Here is a 16,956-nt window from a genome sequence, read left to right as displayed (position 1 = left end):
TAAACTCTGAAGAACTACATTACCTTTGTAGCGCTTTAGACACCCTGAGGGCATGAAAGGCACTGTAACAACTCTATTACCCGACCAAATGTAGCACACGTCCTGGGATCTGCCATTTTGTAGTTGGGAACTTTTCACTGATTTAAAATTTGCTGCTCATACTGATTTTATAGGGGAGGCACTTTTAAAAAATTTTTAAGTGTCGCCATTAGCCGTAGGGGTGGAGTAACAGGGCTGGGGTGTCAGTGGAAGAGTACAGCTGTGTAGGTGTGTGTTTCTTCCTTGTTATCCTGTTTATCGCTGCGATTTACCCCTCAATGCAATCTGCCTAAAGCACCCCCACTTGGTACCCAATCTCATTTGGCGCCTCTCTGTGTGGAGAAAGTTACTGCTTCCAGATTTTCATGTGGCTGCCTGAACAGGAAGGCTTGACAGAGCTTTGGGGAGTGCTTTGCCTGGGGTAGGCAGAACAGGGGCACTGGAATTCATGTCTTACTTTGAAAGAAACTTTCGTTCTGCCTTGGACTGAGAAAGGATTGATATGATCAAAGCAATGCAAGCAGAACAGTTGCACAATAAACTGGTTACTGTTTTTATCTCAAGGCTTGTGTGGGCACTTGTATTTTTTCTTTCTTCTTGTACAATGCGAGCCTTGTCTTGTGTACTCCTAATCCACCAGAAATCGCCCTAAGTCCTTTCACATTGGACATTTGAAGCTGACAGAGAGAGAGTTCCTGCAGCTGGAATAACCGAGAATGAGTATCAGCCCATCGGTGTTGCTGAACCTGACGCTTTAAGAGGAGATTTTGCTTGACTGCCCTGTGCAGTCTCTTCATTCTCTGCACAGTATGTAAACCTTTTTTCAATTTTCCACATTCTTTCATATTTTGTGGAGTGACTGAGAAAACCCTTTAGAAATATTATCAATTGATCTTCTGTGGTCAGTCCAGACCAAGTACGGTCTTCGGATCAAATGGGTTAGAAGATGTGGATAATTAGACAAGGGTGAACTGACTTAATTCAGCGTCCCATTTTAAAGTTACAAATTCCATCCTTGCTTTTTGAATTTCAATTTTATTTCTACATAAGCAGAACTTGCAGGAATTTAGGAAGCAAAGGAATAGATTTGGTTGGAGCGTGGGAGTTCCAAATACGGTTTAGGCTGTGGGGCTGGGACATGTGTTGCTGAGGCACTGCAGCGCCACCACATGCGGGAGGACATCATTACAGTGTGACCATTTACTAAGGAAACTTCCAGTATAAATGTTGGCATAGGAATTTATAACAATGGAAGGAAACGAATAGCCGCAAGATTTTTAAATGAATATACTTAAGTAATGGCGCATAACTAACATTCTCAGCAATGCACTGATCTCAACTTGCTTGTGCTGTTGAATCAGTTCGGAGGTGAAATTTGTGGTTTCTTAATTTTTTTGTGCTCTCCCAATCTTTTCTCCCATGAACACACTGTTGTGTGTATCCCAGAATGACATTCTTCATAGAATAGCCTCTGTATTTGCTGTAAGTATTGCAGAGCCCGGTGTGGTCAGAGTGCGGGGCCATGAGGGGTAAACAGGGAACATTCTGCCCCCACTATCACAGTCAATTTGACTTACTCCATGTGACTTTGAGAAATAGCTGAGCGCTGCAAAGGCTACAGACCCTGACAACACTGTCCAGCAGGGAAGGAGTAAACATTTAGCAGGTAGAGTTCAAGGTTTAGGACTCCTCTCCATCATCACCCATCTGGGTGGGAATTCACTTGCTTTGTTCCAGCCTTAGCTATCTAATCATAGCCAGTGAATCACCCACAATGCCTTCTCTTCCTGCTCCTGCACTTGTACCTTGGGTGACCCCAAGGATCTAATCTTATTTCCTTGTATCTGTGATTAGTTTTCACATGTATGGTGACGACACCCAGCCCTACCTGATCCCCACCTCTCTCAATTCCTCCACTGTTGTTAAATTATCAGACTGCTTGTCTGCCATCCAATACTGGATCAGCAAAGAATTCCTTCAAATAATTACTGAGAAGACTGAAGCCATTGTTTTCAGTCCCTGCTCCAAACTCCGTTCCCTAGCTACTGATTTCATCCCTCTACCTAGCAACAGTCTGAGATGAAACCAGGCTGTTTGCAATCTTGGTGTCACATTTGACTCTGAGATGAACTTCCAACCTCTTATTCGTGCTATCACTAAGACCAACTAGTTCCACCACTGTATTATCACCTAACTTTGCCCTTGTCTCAGCTCATCTGCTGATGAAACCCTCATTCATGCCTTTGTTACCTCTGGACTTGACTATTCCAATGCACTCCTGGCTGCTCTCCCACATTCTACTCTCTGTAAATTTGAGGTCATCCAAAATTCTGCTGCCCGTGTCTTAACTCTCACTCAGTCCCATTCCCCTATCATCCATGTGCTCACTGACCTACATTGTCTTCCGGTCAAGCAACGTCTTAATTTTAAAATTCTCATCCTTGTTTTCAAATCCCTCCATGGCCTCACCCCTCCCTATCTCTGTAATCTCCTCAAGCCCCACAACCCTTTGAGATATTTGTGCTCCCCTAATTCTGGCCTTTTGAGCTTCCCCGATTTTAATCTTAACCACAGTTGGTGGTCATATCTTCAGCTGCCACAGTCTTAATTTCTGGAATTTCCTCCCTACACCTCTCTGCACCTCTACCTCTCTTTCCTCCTTTAAGACATTCCTTAAAACCTACCTCTTTGACCAAACTTCTGGTCATCTGACCGAATATCTCCTTATAGTGACTTAATGTCAAATTTTGCTTTATAATGCCCCAAGGAACTTCACAGGAATGTTTTAGAATGTTACAGGTTATATATAAATACAAACTGTTGTTGGGAGAGAGGAAAGGAAGGTTGCTATATACTGTGTGGAGAAGCACATTCTGTTTGAAGGAGAAGATGCTTGTAGACTAGACTGAGGAATTGGTGGCGAGAGACATTTCCTTCAATGAGAGAGTTTTATACATGTATTTGTGATATTCCCCAGTGCTATAGCTCATAGTATTCTTCAGTACTTTCCCATGTAATACTTTGTCAAAGGGTTTCTGAATCCATGTACACCAGCTTTGCTGCATTACACCATTCGCTATAACCGTTCTCTTCTCCAGGAGGATTATTGGAAATGAGTGTTCTTCACCACCTACAGAGAATTGGATAAATATTTGAAAAGATAGGGTGTGAAAGGATACAGGAGAAAGTAGTGAAATGGGGTTAGGATAACTACCTCCAGTTAAAGAGCTAGCCAAAAAAAAAAGTTCACCTTCTATTATCCTAGTAGTCAGATGGTATGATAATGGAGTTATTGACTAATCACACTGATCAATCTTTATCAATAAGTCTACAACAGACCCAGATATAAGGTGAGGAAAACCCCCAGAGAGCTTTGGAAACTACCAATCCACCAACACCACCTGTTTTGCCCAAATTAACCTATCAGACCTCAAATTACTCACATATTGATCCCAAAATATCATCTACATTTGAGTGAACAGCAGGAGCAGCAGTGTGATATATCTTGTGTTCTTTTACAGTGCTGCCCTCTCTGTGGTTCATGTCAATGAGAATTGCTAAGACAAGTTATTCAGCCAATAGTGATGGTCAGGAGAGAATTCAATCCAGACTGAGAGTCTCCAGTGTTTGCATTTGCTCCTCTGATCAGAGCTAGGTGCCAGTCTGAGCTTCGTTTCTGTTAGCGCTTTAGGTAATAAAGCTTTTGAGCTGGCTAGCAGAGGCGGCTGTGACTCTGGAATAGGTTTTGGGACACCGTGTGCATGAAGGAATTCAACTTCATCAGCGAGGGATATAGTCAGTGTCTGCTTTTCCCTCTCCGGAGACCTGGCATTTCTTAGGAACAGGAAAGGAATATAAAAATAGGGAAATTTTACTGCAGCTGTACAGGGCCTTGGTGAGATCACAGCTGGAGTACTGTGTACAGTTTTGGTTTCCTTATTTGAAAAAAGATATAATTGTGTTAGAAGCAGTTCAGAGAAGGCTCACTTGACTGATTCCTGGGATGATGGGTTTGTCTTATAAAGTTGAACAGGTTTGGCCTATACTAATTGGAGTTTAGAAGAGAAAGAGGTGATCTTATTGAAACATTTAAGATCCTGAGGGGATTTGACAGGGTAGATACTGGGAGGATGTTTCCACTTGTGGGAGAGACTAGAGCCAGGGGACATAGTTTAAGAATATGAGGTCTACTGTTTAAGACAAAGATGAGGAGAAATTTTTTTTGAGGGTCATTAGTCTGTGGAATTCCCTTTACCAGAAAGCAGTGGAAGCTGCATCATTGAATTTATTCAGTGTAGAATTAGGCAAATTTTTGACAGACAAGGTTATAGGGGGCAGATGACAAAGTGGAATTGAGACACAACCATATCAGCCATGATCTTATTGAATGGCAGAGGGGGATCGAGGGCTGAGTGGCCTACTACTCCTCCAAAGTTCTATGTTTCTATTTGTAGGCCACTTGTCTTGTTGCTATTTGTGGGACCTTGAGCTGTGGTCAACATGGCTGCCCTATTTTCTTGCACAGTGGTCACTTATTCTATGGTAATTTGTTGCGACACAACAGGAGAACAGCAACAGCAGAACTGCACTGACATACCACCTTTATTTTTGTAAAGATCCTAAGGTGCTTCAGAGATGTTGAGTGAATAGAGATCCAGTGTGGCTGTTGAGAGAGGTGACTGAAGGTGTGGAGAAAAAGTAAGTTGGTTGGGTTTATGGAGGGCCTTGTGTGTGGGAAAAGATTATCCAAGCCTACCCTGTAACTCATGATGGCCAGAGCGTTGAAATTAGGCACTTCCTCCTCCCATCCTTCTGCAGCCCTGTAATCTCCTCGGAGAGGTGAGAAGAAGAACGTTTCAGGCAATGGATAGCTCTGTGTCCAATGAAGAGAGGTTAGTTATCCATGGGGAGGCCAGAGTGAGAGCTATAATACTCAGGAGCAGGCATAACTGAGGAGATTATTGTGGGTTCAGGGTTACGGAGCCAAACCAGGGAAATGGAGTTGTGATATTGATCAGCTATTGAATGATACAGACATTGATACGTTCCATGCCTGCATGCAGCAAAACCTCAGCCAATAAATGGCAAGTAGTGTACTTGCGTCACACAAGTGCCAGACGATGACCATCTCCAACGAGAGAGATTCTAACCATTTTCCCTTGATGTTCAAAGGGATTACCATTGCTGATTCTCCCACCATCAATATACTGATGGGCAACAAATACTGGCCTTGCCAGCTGTGTTCACATCCCATGAAAAAATAACAACAAAGAACAGGAGAGTTATCCTCACCGTCCTGGTCAATATTTATCCTTCAATCACATCACAAAAAGCAGATTAGCTGCTCATTATCATAATGCTGCTTGTGGAACGTTGCTGTGTTCAAATTAGCTGCCATGTTTCCTACATTATAACAGTGACTACACTTAGTACTTCATTGGCTGCAAAGTGCTTTGCTTTAAATGCAAGAATTTTTTTTCCTATCCGCTCTAGTTAGTCCCCCCTTAATTTTATGTACTACAATTAAGTGTCTCCTTTGTTCCAAACACAACAACTGTAGCCTATTCAACCGTTTCTCATTACTAAAATTCTTCAGTCCTGGCAACATCCTCATAAATCTCCTTGGTACCGTCTCTAGTGAGATCACATCCTTCCTGTAATGTGGTGACCAGAACTGTATGCAGTACTCTAGCTGTGGCCGAAACACTATTTCGTACAGTTCCAACATAACCTCCCTGCTCTTATATTCTAGGCCTTGGCTAATAAAGGCATCTCATGTGCCTTCTTAACCACCTTATTTACCTGTCCAGTCACCTTCAGGGATCCATGGACATGCACTCAAGACCCCACTATCCCCTATCCTTCTTAGAATTTTAATTATTGTGTATTCCTTTTGCCTTGTTTACCCTCCCCAAATGCATGACCTCACACTTCCTCAGATTGAATTCTACTTTACTGCCCACCTGACCAGTCCATTGATATCTTCCTGCAGTTTACAGCTTTCTTCCTGATGACCGTCCACACAGACAATTTTTGTATCATCTGCAAACATTTTAATCATACCCCCTACACTGAAGTCCAAATCATTGATATCTAACACAAAAAGCAAGGGACCTAGTACTGAGCTCTATGGAACCCCACTGGAAACAGTATTTACAAAAGTACCCATCAACCATTACTGTTTGCTTCCCGCCTCTGAACGAATTTTGGATCCAACTTGCCATTTTGTCTTGGACTCCATGAGTCTTTACTGACCAGTCTGCCAAACGCTACCTTGCTAAAATTCAGGCAGACGATGTAAAAAGCACTACCTTCATCGACTGTTCTTGTTACCACCTCAAAACTTTCAATCCTGTTAGTCAGACATGTTCTTCCCTTAGCAAATCTGTGCCGAATGTCCTTGATTATCCGTGTCCTTCTAAATGAAGATTTATCCTGACTCTCAGAATTTTTTTCCAATAATTTTCCCACCACCGAGGTTAAGCTGACCGGATTGTGATTACTTGCTCTAGCCCTTTCTCCTTTTTTAAACAATGGTACAATGTTAGCTGTCCTCTGGCACCAAACCTCTAACCAGAGAGGATTGGAAGGTGATGGTCAGAGCCTCTGCTATTTCTTCTCTTGCTTCCCTTAAAAGGTTAAATCTGGGCCTGGGGATATATCTACTTTTAAAGATGCTAAAAACTTGAATACGTCCCCTTTGCTGTGTTAATTTACTCTAATATTTCGCACTGCTCCCTGATTAATGCAAAATCTGTGCCATTCTTTTTTGTGAAAACAGATGTTTGTCCCCACTGTCCCCCTGCTGCATCACACCAGTGGCAGGGAAGCTGTTTTCCCCACTTTGCCTGCTGAGTTGCAGATGGTGTGCATGTGGCACAGGGAGATTGAGGGTGGGAAGGAACAGGACTCTGATCACACCCTCGCAAAGTCCCGATCCTCACTTGCACTAATTAGACATTGTAATTTTTAAAGCTCAGTTGAGCAGAGGCCAGGTTAAATCCCAGAGAACACACGAAGCATAAGCTCTTCGAATTGCCTGCGTTCCAAGCTCTGCTAGATTTTGCTGAGCGATAAAAACCCATCTTATTGGGGAATGCTTCTTATTAGGTTGGGAATTAAATGTTTTAAAGGCTCCCTGGGTCAGGAGTTCTGTTTATTTGCAATGAATGGGGTGAAACATGGCTTGTTCGAATTGTGTTTTGGTGCCTGTTAAAGAAACACTTTGAAAGACTTGCATTTATATAGCGCCTTTCACGATCTTGGGATGTCCCAAAGCACTTTACAGCCAATGAAGTATTTTTGAAGCAGAGTCATCATTACATTGTAGGAAAGGTGGCAGCCAATTTGCTCACAGTAAGTCCCCAAAAACAGCAAGGTGATGATGATCAGCTAAATTGTTTGGTGGGAATGTCAGCAATGAGCATTTTAAGAGGCTTATCCACTTTGGTAGGAAAAACAGAATGGCAGAGTATTATTTAAATTGTGATGGATTGGGAAATGCTGATAGAGTCATAGAGGTCTACAGCACAGAAAAAGGCCGTTCGGCCCATCAAATCTGCACCGGTCAAGCAAGCACCTAACTATTCTAATCCATTTTCCAGCACTAAGCCCATGGAATATTGAGCTGCCAATCCTGTCTCTTTCTCAACCATGTCTCTGTGACAACAATGACATCATACTTCCATGTGTTAATTTGTGCCCTCAACTCACCTGTATTATTCGTCAGACTCCTTGCATTAAAATAAATACCATCCAACCTTGCCAAACTTCCTTGTGCCTTAACTGGCCTATAATTTCTATGCCTTCCAGACTCACTTGCTCTCTCTTCTAATTTTGGCTGTGCATCTCCCCCTGCTGAACCTCCTCTCAGGAACCCACCCCCTGCCAAGTTAGTTTAAACCCTCCCCAATAGCATTAGCAAACCTCCCCGCAACGATGTTGGTCCCATTCTGTTTCAACCCGTCCGCCTTGTACTGGTTTCATCGTCCCCAGAAACGGTCCCAGAAATCTAAAGCCCTCCCTCCTGCACCATCTCTCCAGCCACGCATTCATCTGGACTAACCTCTTATTTCTATAGTCAGTAGCGTGTGGCACTGGAAGTAATCCAGAGATTACTACCTTTGGGGTCCTGTTTTTTAATCTGTTTCCTAGCTCCCTAAATTTTGCTTGCAGGACCTCAGCCCTCTTTCTATCTATGTCATTGGTACCAATATGTACCACAATCTCCGTTTGCCCTCCCCCATTAGATCATGTCTAAAAACATGCTATCTACGAAACACTCAGCCTCGCGGATGCACCTCAGTGCCTCCAGCTGCCGCTCAAGCTCCGAAACTTGGAGCTCAAGTAGCTGCAGCTGGTGGCACTTCCTGCATATGTGGTCAGTCAGAGCGTAAGGAACGTCTAGGACTTCCCACATGTTGCAAGTGGTAAATGACACGGGACTGAGCTGCCCTGCCATGCCTCTAGTTGAAAAGAAAAACCCTTTAAGTTAAATACAGTAAAAAAAAAAGTTAAATTATTTCTCTACTTTAAATAAAAGCTTAGAACCCTTACCTTTCCTTAGCTTAATCTATTTTAAACTGAAGAAAAACACTTACCCACTACTTGCCAATCAGCTCTCACCTTTGTGCTGACGTCACTTTTTGAAGTGACTGCTTCACTGTGATGCTGACTGCAGGCCGCTCTTCCCAGACTACTTCGCCATGATGCTGACTGCAGGACACTCTTCCCAGACTGCTTCACAGCAATGCTGACTGCAGGGCACTCTTCCCAGACTGCTTCACAGAAATGCTGACTGCAGGACAGTCTTCCCAGACTGCTTCACTGTGATGCTGACTGCAGGACATTCTTCCCAGACTGCTTCACAGCGATGCTGACTGCAGGGCACTCTTCCCAGGATGTACAAAGGGACCTGGGTGTCCTTGTACACTAATCACTGAAAGCAAGCATGTAGGTGCTGCGAGCAGTTAGGAAGGCAAATGGTATGTTGGCTTTCATTGTGAGAGGACTTGAGTACAGGAGCAAGGATGTTTTACTGCAGTGTACAGGGCCTTGGTGAGACCACACCTGGAGTAGTGTGTGCAGTTTTGGTCTCCTTACCTAAGAAAGGATATACTTGCCATAGAGGGAGTGCAGCAAAGGTTCACCAGACTGATTCCTGGGATGGCAGGATTGTCGTATGAGGAGCGATAGGGCCGACTAGGCCCTGTATTCACTGGAGTTTACAAGAACGAGAAGGGACCTCATTGAAAAGTATAAAATTCTGACAGGGCTGGACAGACTGGATGCAGGGATGATGTTTCCTCTGGCTGGGGTGTCTAGAACAATGGTCACAATCTCAGGATACGGGGTAGGCCATTTAGGACTGAGATGAGGAGAAACCTCTTCACTCAGAGGGTGGTGAACCTGTGGAATTATCTACCACAGAAGGCTGTGGAGGCCAAGTCACTGAATATATTTGAGAAGGAAATAGTTTTCTGGACCCTAAAGGTGTCAAGGGGTATGGGGAGCGTGTGGAGGTACGGCGTTGAGATAGAGGATCAGCCATAATCATATTGAATGATGGAGCAGGTTCAAAAGGCTGAATGACCTGCTCCTCTTATTTTCTATGCTTCGATGTTCCTATGTTTTAATATTGAATGAGGGATGAATATTGGGCAGGATATGGGATAACTCCCCTGTTTTTTGAAATAGTGCCATGGAGGGTAAACTTCCAATTGGTTGGGCAGAATATCTGTTTCTGTGTTGTAACATGGACAAAAGAGCTGCACTCCAGAGGTGAGGTGAGAACGATTTGCCTGTTATCAGTTTGTAAAGGCTGAGTTATTTACAATCCCAGAGGAAAACTTTAAACAACTGTTGTAACCTATATTTTCAATTGGTATGTTTTGAGTTGCAGCTCTAAATTCAGGAATAAGACCACCTGCCCTCAAGAGGTTTTTATTACAAACTAAATGAAACATTTATTAATTTACAACAAACTAAACACATGCACATGGCTACAAATTACTACTATTATAACTTTTTAACAAATTCCCAAATTAATCTCCACTAAGGCACAATAACCCAAAGACTTAAAGCAGACACCAGGCGAAGCATTTTCACCTCACGAATTCAAAATGAGGTTCCTTTCAATTTGTTCCTTCGCAGACACAGTGGTAGGCTTACAGGCTTAGATCTTACATGCCTCTTACATACACACACAAACTCCTTTCTGTTATACCCAGCTTGTCTCTTTGAATGTAAATTCTCATTGTACCACCAGGCCCTTTGAACCCCTTTTTATAGTACCACTTTTATTAGTAATATAAACATTGCTTGGTGTCTCCTAGTTAGGTGCGAGATTTCACTCCCACTCTTTGAATGGTTTTATTCAACAAAATGCAAATGCACCCTCTACCTTACTGTTTACATCTCAAAATTACTATACATCCAAGCACCAAGACGAGCTGGCTTTAATCCAATTAATACACACAGACTAAACCTCTATTTAAAAAAAAAATTCCAATAACATTATATACATTAATATCTCTTCTTGACATTGCCATTGACACCAAGCCAGCATTTGACATTGAGGAGCCCTAGCAAAACTGAAGTCAATTGATATCGGGGGAAAAACTCTCCACTGGCTGGAGTCATACCTGGCACAAAGGAAGGTGGTTGTGGCTGTTGGAGGTCAGTCATCTCAGTCCTAGGGCATCACTGCAGGAGTTCTTCAGGGTAGTGTCCGAGGCTCACCATCTTCAGCTGCTTCATCAATGACCTTCCTTCCATCATAAGATCAGAAGTGGGGATGATCACTGCTGATTGCATGATGTTCAGCACCATCCCCAGATACTGAAGCATGTCCATATGCTTCAAGACTTGGACAACTCAGTCTTGGGCTTATAAGTGACAAGTAACATTTGCGCAACACAAGTGCCAAAAGTGACATCTCCCCATGACTTCTGATGGCATTACCATCACTGAATCCCCCACAATCAACAACCTGGGGGTTACCATTGACCAGAAACTCAACTGAACTAGCCATAAAAGCACTGTAGCTACAAGAGCAGGTCAAAGGCTGGGAATTGTGTGGAGAGTACCTCATCTCCTGACTTCCCAAAGCCTGACAACCATCTACAAGGCACAAGTCAGGAGTGTGATGGAATACTCTCCACTTGCCTGGATGAGTGCAGCTCCAACAACACTCAAGAAGCTTGACAACATCCAGGACAAAGCAGCCTGCTTGATTGGCAGCCCATCCATCACCTTCAACACCCACTCCCTCCACCACAGGTGCATAGTGACACCACGATGTGATATTGCCATGAAAGGCATTATGTAACAAACTGAGCTGTTTCTGTAGCCTGGTGCATTCGAGATATAGCCAGAATGCACTAACACATCCTCGCCGTGATGTTCAAATCTGTGCAACTCCCAGTGACTAAGCTTTGAAAGGTAAGTATGAATGGGCTGCGCTTCTCTTCAGAAGAAATGCCACAATAATTGGCCTGTAGTTTTGTAAATGTTAACAGGCATGTATGATGCAACTTTCCTGGTGTGACCATATCCAGTTCATTCCTGCGGAGAGGGGATGAAAAATGCAGTGGGTGAGGTTTCTTTTGAAGCTTTCATTCAGAGATGGAAATAAAAGATTGGAGCAGTCTTTGGCTGTAACTCGTGTTTGGTTTTTTTTGCTGACTGTTGACATTTCTCAGTGGCTAGAAAAGATTTTGTACAGGACTGCAGATTTGGACCATGCCTGGCACTTTCTTTCCCCCCTAAAAGCCTATGGATGCAGGGGTTCAATTGCTATTTTCAGGACTGAGATCCATAAACATTTGTTCTGGAAGGGTGCTGAGGAATATGGAACAGAGGCGGGTAAATGGTGTCGAGGTAAGATTAACCATGATCTGAAAGAATCACGGGTGGGATGGGAAAATTTGGAGAGCTGTTGACTTTTGACGGCTTTCCAAATTTTCCCGTGATGTCCTCCAAAGTCGGGGCTGGAAAATCCCAGCCGTTGAGTGGGCAGCCAGAGATTTTGATGTGATTAGTTGATATTCAGAACTATTTGAAAATGTCGCTGCGGGATGCCCTCTAACCATTTGTTTGGCCACTTGGCAGTTATGTTTTACATCACGAGTGTAGCACATTTCGCCCCTGCAAAATTGTTTTCTTCAAATGTCAGAAGTATTAAAGGAGACAATTTTCCCATCAGCCACCACCCCCAATACATGATCTAACAGAGCGATAACATCAAATAACTGTTCATTTCAGTGTTGTTTTGTTTTGTTCCTGGTCCCAGTTTTGCAGCATGAACCGAGTATCTCATATGAGCAGAGGGAACAGTTCACCTCTGTGTCCACTGTTCAACATTCAATTCAATGGGCCAAACTGGAAGCAAAGCGAGTGGGCAAAATATTTGGCAGACGGAGTAAATGTGGGAAAATGTGAACTCGGCAGGAAGAATAGAAAAGCAATATACTATTTGATTGGAAAGAGAGACTGCAGAAGCCTATGGCACAGAAGGATCTGGGTGTCTTGGTACATGAATCACAAAAAGTTGGATGTATTACAGAAGGCAAATGGAATTTTGACAAGGGGAATAGAGTATAAAAGTTGGGACGTGTCGCTACAGCCGTACAAGACCTTATTACTGAGACTGCATCTGGAGTACTGTGTATAGTTTTGGTCTCCTTATTTAAAAAAGGATATAATTGCATTAGAAGCAGTTCGGAGAAGGTTGACTGGACCGATTCCGGGGTTGAAGGGGTTATCTTATGAGGAAAGGTTGGACAGGCTGGGCCTGTATCCATTGGAGTTTGGAAGAATGAGAGATGATCTTATTGAAACATGTAAGACCCTGAGGGGACTTAATAGGATGGATGCTGAGAGGATGTTTCCTCTTGTGGGGGAATCTAGTTTAATCTTGTGGGCGATATAGTTTAAAAATTAGGGGTTAGGGGTTCCGCATTTAAGACTGAGATGAAAATTTTTTTTACTGTCAGAGGGTCATTAGTCTGTGGAATTCTCTTCCCCAGGGAGCAGTGGAGGCTGGGGTCGTTGAAAATAATCAAGGCTGAGTGAGACAGATTTTTCACAGACAAGGGAGTCAAGGTTCTATGGAGGAGTGACAGGAAAATGGAGTTGAGGCCACAATCAGATCAACCATAACCTTATTAAATGGCAGAGCAGTCTTGAGGGATTGAATGGCCTACTCCTTCTAATTCGTGTTATTGACAGGCAAAAGTTAGTATCCTGCCACTTGATGTCTTTGGTGTTCTCTGTAGTTTCTCAGGCCCTCCCTGTTCCCATGGCTAGATCAAATAGTAGAGACACAGCGCTGCATTGAATCCTTTTTTATACTGTTTCACGTTCTCCCCTCCAGTCCTCAGTTAAGAGAACGATGAGAATATAGAAATCACTGCAATATGAAACAGAACAATGAGGGGAGCCTTGTTGCTCGTATACAGGCAAAGATAATAGAGGAATACGTGGGTGCGGGCAGGGTGGGAAAGAGGTAATCGGAGTGGGAGATGGCTGGTGTGGTTAGAAAGAGCAGCATGTGCCAATTGGGCTGAGCGCCTGAGTTCTGTGCTGTAGATGGTTCAATAGCCTCCAGTGGCTAGCAGCACTGATTGATCTTGATAATTTTCATATTTATTGACATGCTCCTGGTGACCACATGGCTGGATCGAATACTGGACACGAGGCTATGCTGAGCCCAGCCCCCTCAGCCTCAGCTTTCTGCACTACCTAACTGAATCTATCAACTGCTTTTTTAGGAAAGTTGCACGTACCTAATGGAGCAGGTGGAAAGTATGATTGGGTTTCATAGAGACACTAGTCTGAGTCAATGTAAAAAGTTAACTGTTCGCATTGTATTGCAGGTTACACAAGAAGTGCCCATTTCATCTCCTAACAAACCATGTCTGGACCAGTCCCAAGCAGGGCTAGAGTGTATGCAGATGTTAACACACAAAGACCCCGGGAGTACTGGGACTACGAATCACATGTTGTTGAATGGGGGTAAGATCAATTCAGTGCCTCCTCGCTCGCTCTCTCTGTGTGTGCCCCGCTCTCTCTCGGAGTGCGCCCCGCTCTCCCTCGGAGTGCGCCCCGCTCTCCCTCGGAGTGCGCCCCGCTCTCCCTCGGAGTGCGCCCCGCTCTCCCTCGGAGTGCGCCCCGCTCTCCCTCGGAGTGCGCCCCGCTCTCCCTCGGAGTGCGCCCCGCTCTCCCTCGGAGTGCGCCCCGCTCTCCTTCGGAGTGCGCCCCGCTCTCCCTCGGAGTGCGCCCCGCTCTCCCTCGGAGTGCGCCCCGCTCTCCCTCGGAGTGCGCCCCGCTCTCCCTCGGAGTGCGCCCCGCTCTCCCTCGGAGTGCGCCCCGCTCTCCCTCGGAGTGCGCCCCGCTCTCCCTCGGAGTGCGCCCCGCTCTCCCTCGGAGTGCGCCCCGCTCTCCCTCGGAGTGCGCCCCGCTCTCCCTCGGAGTGCGCCCCGCTCTCCCTCGGAGTGCGCCCCGCTCTCCCTCGGAGTGCGCCCCGCTCTCCCTCGGAGTGCGCCCCGCTCTCCCTCGGAGTGCGCCCCGCTCTCCCTCGGAGTGCGCCCCGCTCTCCCTCGGAGTGCGCCCCGCTCTCCCTCGGAGTGCGCCCCGCTCTCCCTCGGAGTGCGCCCCGCTCTCCCTCGGAGTGCGCCCCGCTCTCCCTCGGAGTGCGCCCCGCTCTCCCTCGGAGTGTGCCCCCCTTTCTCTCTCTGTGCCCCTCTCTCTGTGCCCGCCTCTCTCTGTGCGCCCCCTCTCTGTGTGTGTCTCTCTCTCTCTCTATCTATCTCTCTCTCTCTCTCTCCATGCCCCCCTCTCTCTCTCTATGCCACTCTCACCCTGTGCCCCCCTCCCACTGCCCCCTCCCTGCCTCCGTATCTCTACCCACCCTTCCTCCCCTCTCTGGCTGCTCTTTTCCTCCCCCTCACCTGCTACTGCCTCCACTCCCCCACGGCTTCCACCTCCATCTCTGCCCTTCCACCATTGACCCACCCTCCCTGGACTCCTCATGATCCCTCCCTCTGCCCCGTCCCACCTCCCTCTCTTCGGACCCTCTACCCTTCCCACCACCCTCTCATCCGACCCTTGCGCCCCCCCCCCCCCACCCGGTCCACCTTCTCATGGGCCCCCCCAGCACCCCCATCTGCCTGTATCCTCTCTCCCCCCCCCACCCCCCGGATGGCCCCATATTACTTCTGATTGGCTGACTCCCTCACACAACTTTGGCCACTCTCTGTCTCTCTTCGGCCAGCCCGCCATCTTTCCTCTCTTGGCCACCCCACCCTGCCTCCATTGGCCAACTGCCCCTCCCACTTGCCTGGCTCCCTCCTCCCCCCCACCCCTTCACCCCCACCCCACCCCCAACACAGCCTGAATGACATTATAAAGACTTAGATGAGTGTCTTGGATGGACTGAGGTGAGGATGGAGGGGGCCTTTGTTGGAGACAATATGCAGTTGGAAGCTCAATTTCGGGTAATCCTAATCCACTTGTTATCCAGTGTTATTGTTAACTGGCCCTTTGAGTACTAGCTGCACATTGTTGGATCTGTTAAATAGGAAGTTGTACATCACAATCAATGGAGGAGAGTGCCGACTCCAGGAATATCTCGCCTGCCTCCTCTCGCCTGACCTCCCGCACTGACTCATGGGACTGAAACGCGGAGGAGGAAGTGATTCTCAAGAGGCTTAAGAGTGGTGACCTGCGATGGACTGCATTCATTCAAATGCCGTTTTGTTTTTTCACACAGTAACCAGGATGATTACCAGTTAGTTCGGAAATTAGGCCGTGGAAAATACAGCGAAGTCTTTGAAGCCATCAACATCACAAATAACGAGAAAGTAGTGGTCAAAATATTGAAGGTGGGTGCAGATTGTCTAACAGCGCTAGATTACTTAGCTGTGTGTTTCTTCTTTCTGGCGTTTTTATTTTCCCTCTTGCTTTGTGTTTTCAGTGACTTGGTCTCACTGTTGACCAGAGCGGGGGAATTGGATGTGGAGTGTTCATTGGATTGATCTGGCACGCCACCGATTGGTCAGCCAACAGTGGCAGTGCTGGTGGACTGTTACCAGGCAGTAGCCCTACCCTTACTGTAGAGGCAGCGGTAGGCTCTGTGCCATTATAGAGATGGGAATCTCCATGATGATCCTGCGTAATTCAAAAAAGGTGCAAGGTTTGAACATTTTCCTTTTGTTTGCAGTGAACCGGTCCCTGTGTCTGAATGTATGTCACTTCTTGCAAACGTAAATGAGCCACTACAAGAGCTCGACTAATTATCTTAAATTGGTTGTTAGTGTAGTTATTAGAGCACCCAGGATTGTTCAGCTTGTGCTGCCCATAGAGGTGTCAGCTGTGGCTCAGTCCATAGCACCCTCGCCTTTGAATCAGAAGGTTGTAGGTTCATGTCCCACTCCCGGAAACCAAGAACTGTGATTGTACTCAAAAGAGTTGCAATCTGTGACTGTTGATAACTCGAAAGAATTTTTTTTTTGTGCTGCCCAAACACAGAATCACATCTAACAGTGGACGCTTTGTGTAGGGTTTTGCGAACGTGGGCTGGTTGAGTATGGTCTGTACTCTGTCTATTGTGAAAAACCGAAGGACCATGCTGTTCGATTCAATCAGCCCATCACTGGGATGTGCGGCCTAAGTACTTAACATCACACTGGCACTGAAATTCATACACATTGTTGCTTAATTGTGTGTTAGGCAGAACATCTTTTCGGACTGATAGCAGCATCCTGTTAGTGGAGAATACCACTCCAGTCATCACTGCACGATAGCAGCATGAAGTGGCTTGCTTAACTGTTCTTCAAATTTTTGAGATACTTTGCCTTTGTAAAGGTGCCAAGTTTGAACATATTCCTTTTATTTGCAGAGAATGGGTCCCTACGT

At 45.7% G+C, this 16,956-nt stretch overlaps 1 protein-coding gene across 3 annotated transcripts in view; it reads left to right on the top strand.

Annotated features, from left to right (window-relative positions):
- LOC144675342 (casein kinase II subunit alpha) overlaps nucleotides 1–16,956 on the top strand; it is a 101,952-nt gene that overhangs the window by 30,706 nt on the left and 54,290 nt on the right. Inside the window, exons 1-4 of one of the 3 annotated variants that reach the window (XM_078536191.1) lie at nucleotides 680–846; nucleotides 13,917–14,055; nucleotides 15,812–15,923; nucleotides 16,016–16,227. In XM_078536191.1, the coding sequence (XP_078392317.1) occupies nucleotides 16,189–16,227 (39 nt within the window). In that variant the 5' untranslated portion in view covers nucleotides 680–846; nucleotides 13,917–14,055; nucleotides 15,812–15,923; nucleotides 16,016–16,188. Of the gene's footprint in view, nucleotides 1–679; nucleotides 847–13,916; nucleotides 14,056–15,811; nucleotides 15,924–16,015; nucleotides 16,228–16,956 lie in introns of those variants that run through there. The other 2 variants (XM_078536185.1, XM_078536178.1) reach the window with 2 other exon arrangements.

This window comes from Cetorhinus maximus, chromosome 3 (assembly GCF_964194155.1).
Source record: "Cetorhinus maximus chromosome 3, sCetMax3.hap1.1, whole genome shotgun sequence".
Classification (NCBI taxonomy): domain Eukaryota; kingdom Metazoa; phylum Chordata; class Chondrichthyes; order Lamniformes; family Cetorhinidae; genus Cetorhinus; species Cetorhinus maximus.
Note: the sequence above shows the minus strand (reverse complement) of the source record. Positions and strands in the feature narration are given on the sequence as shown.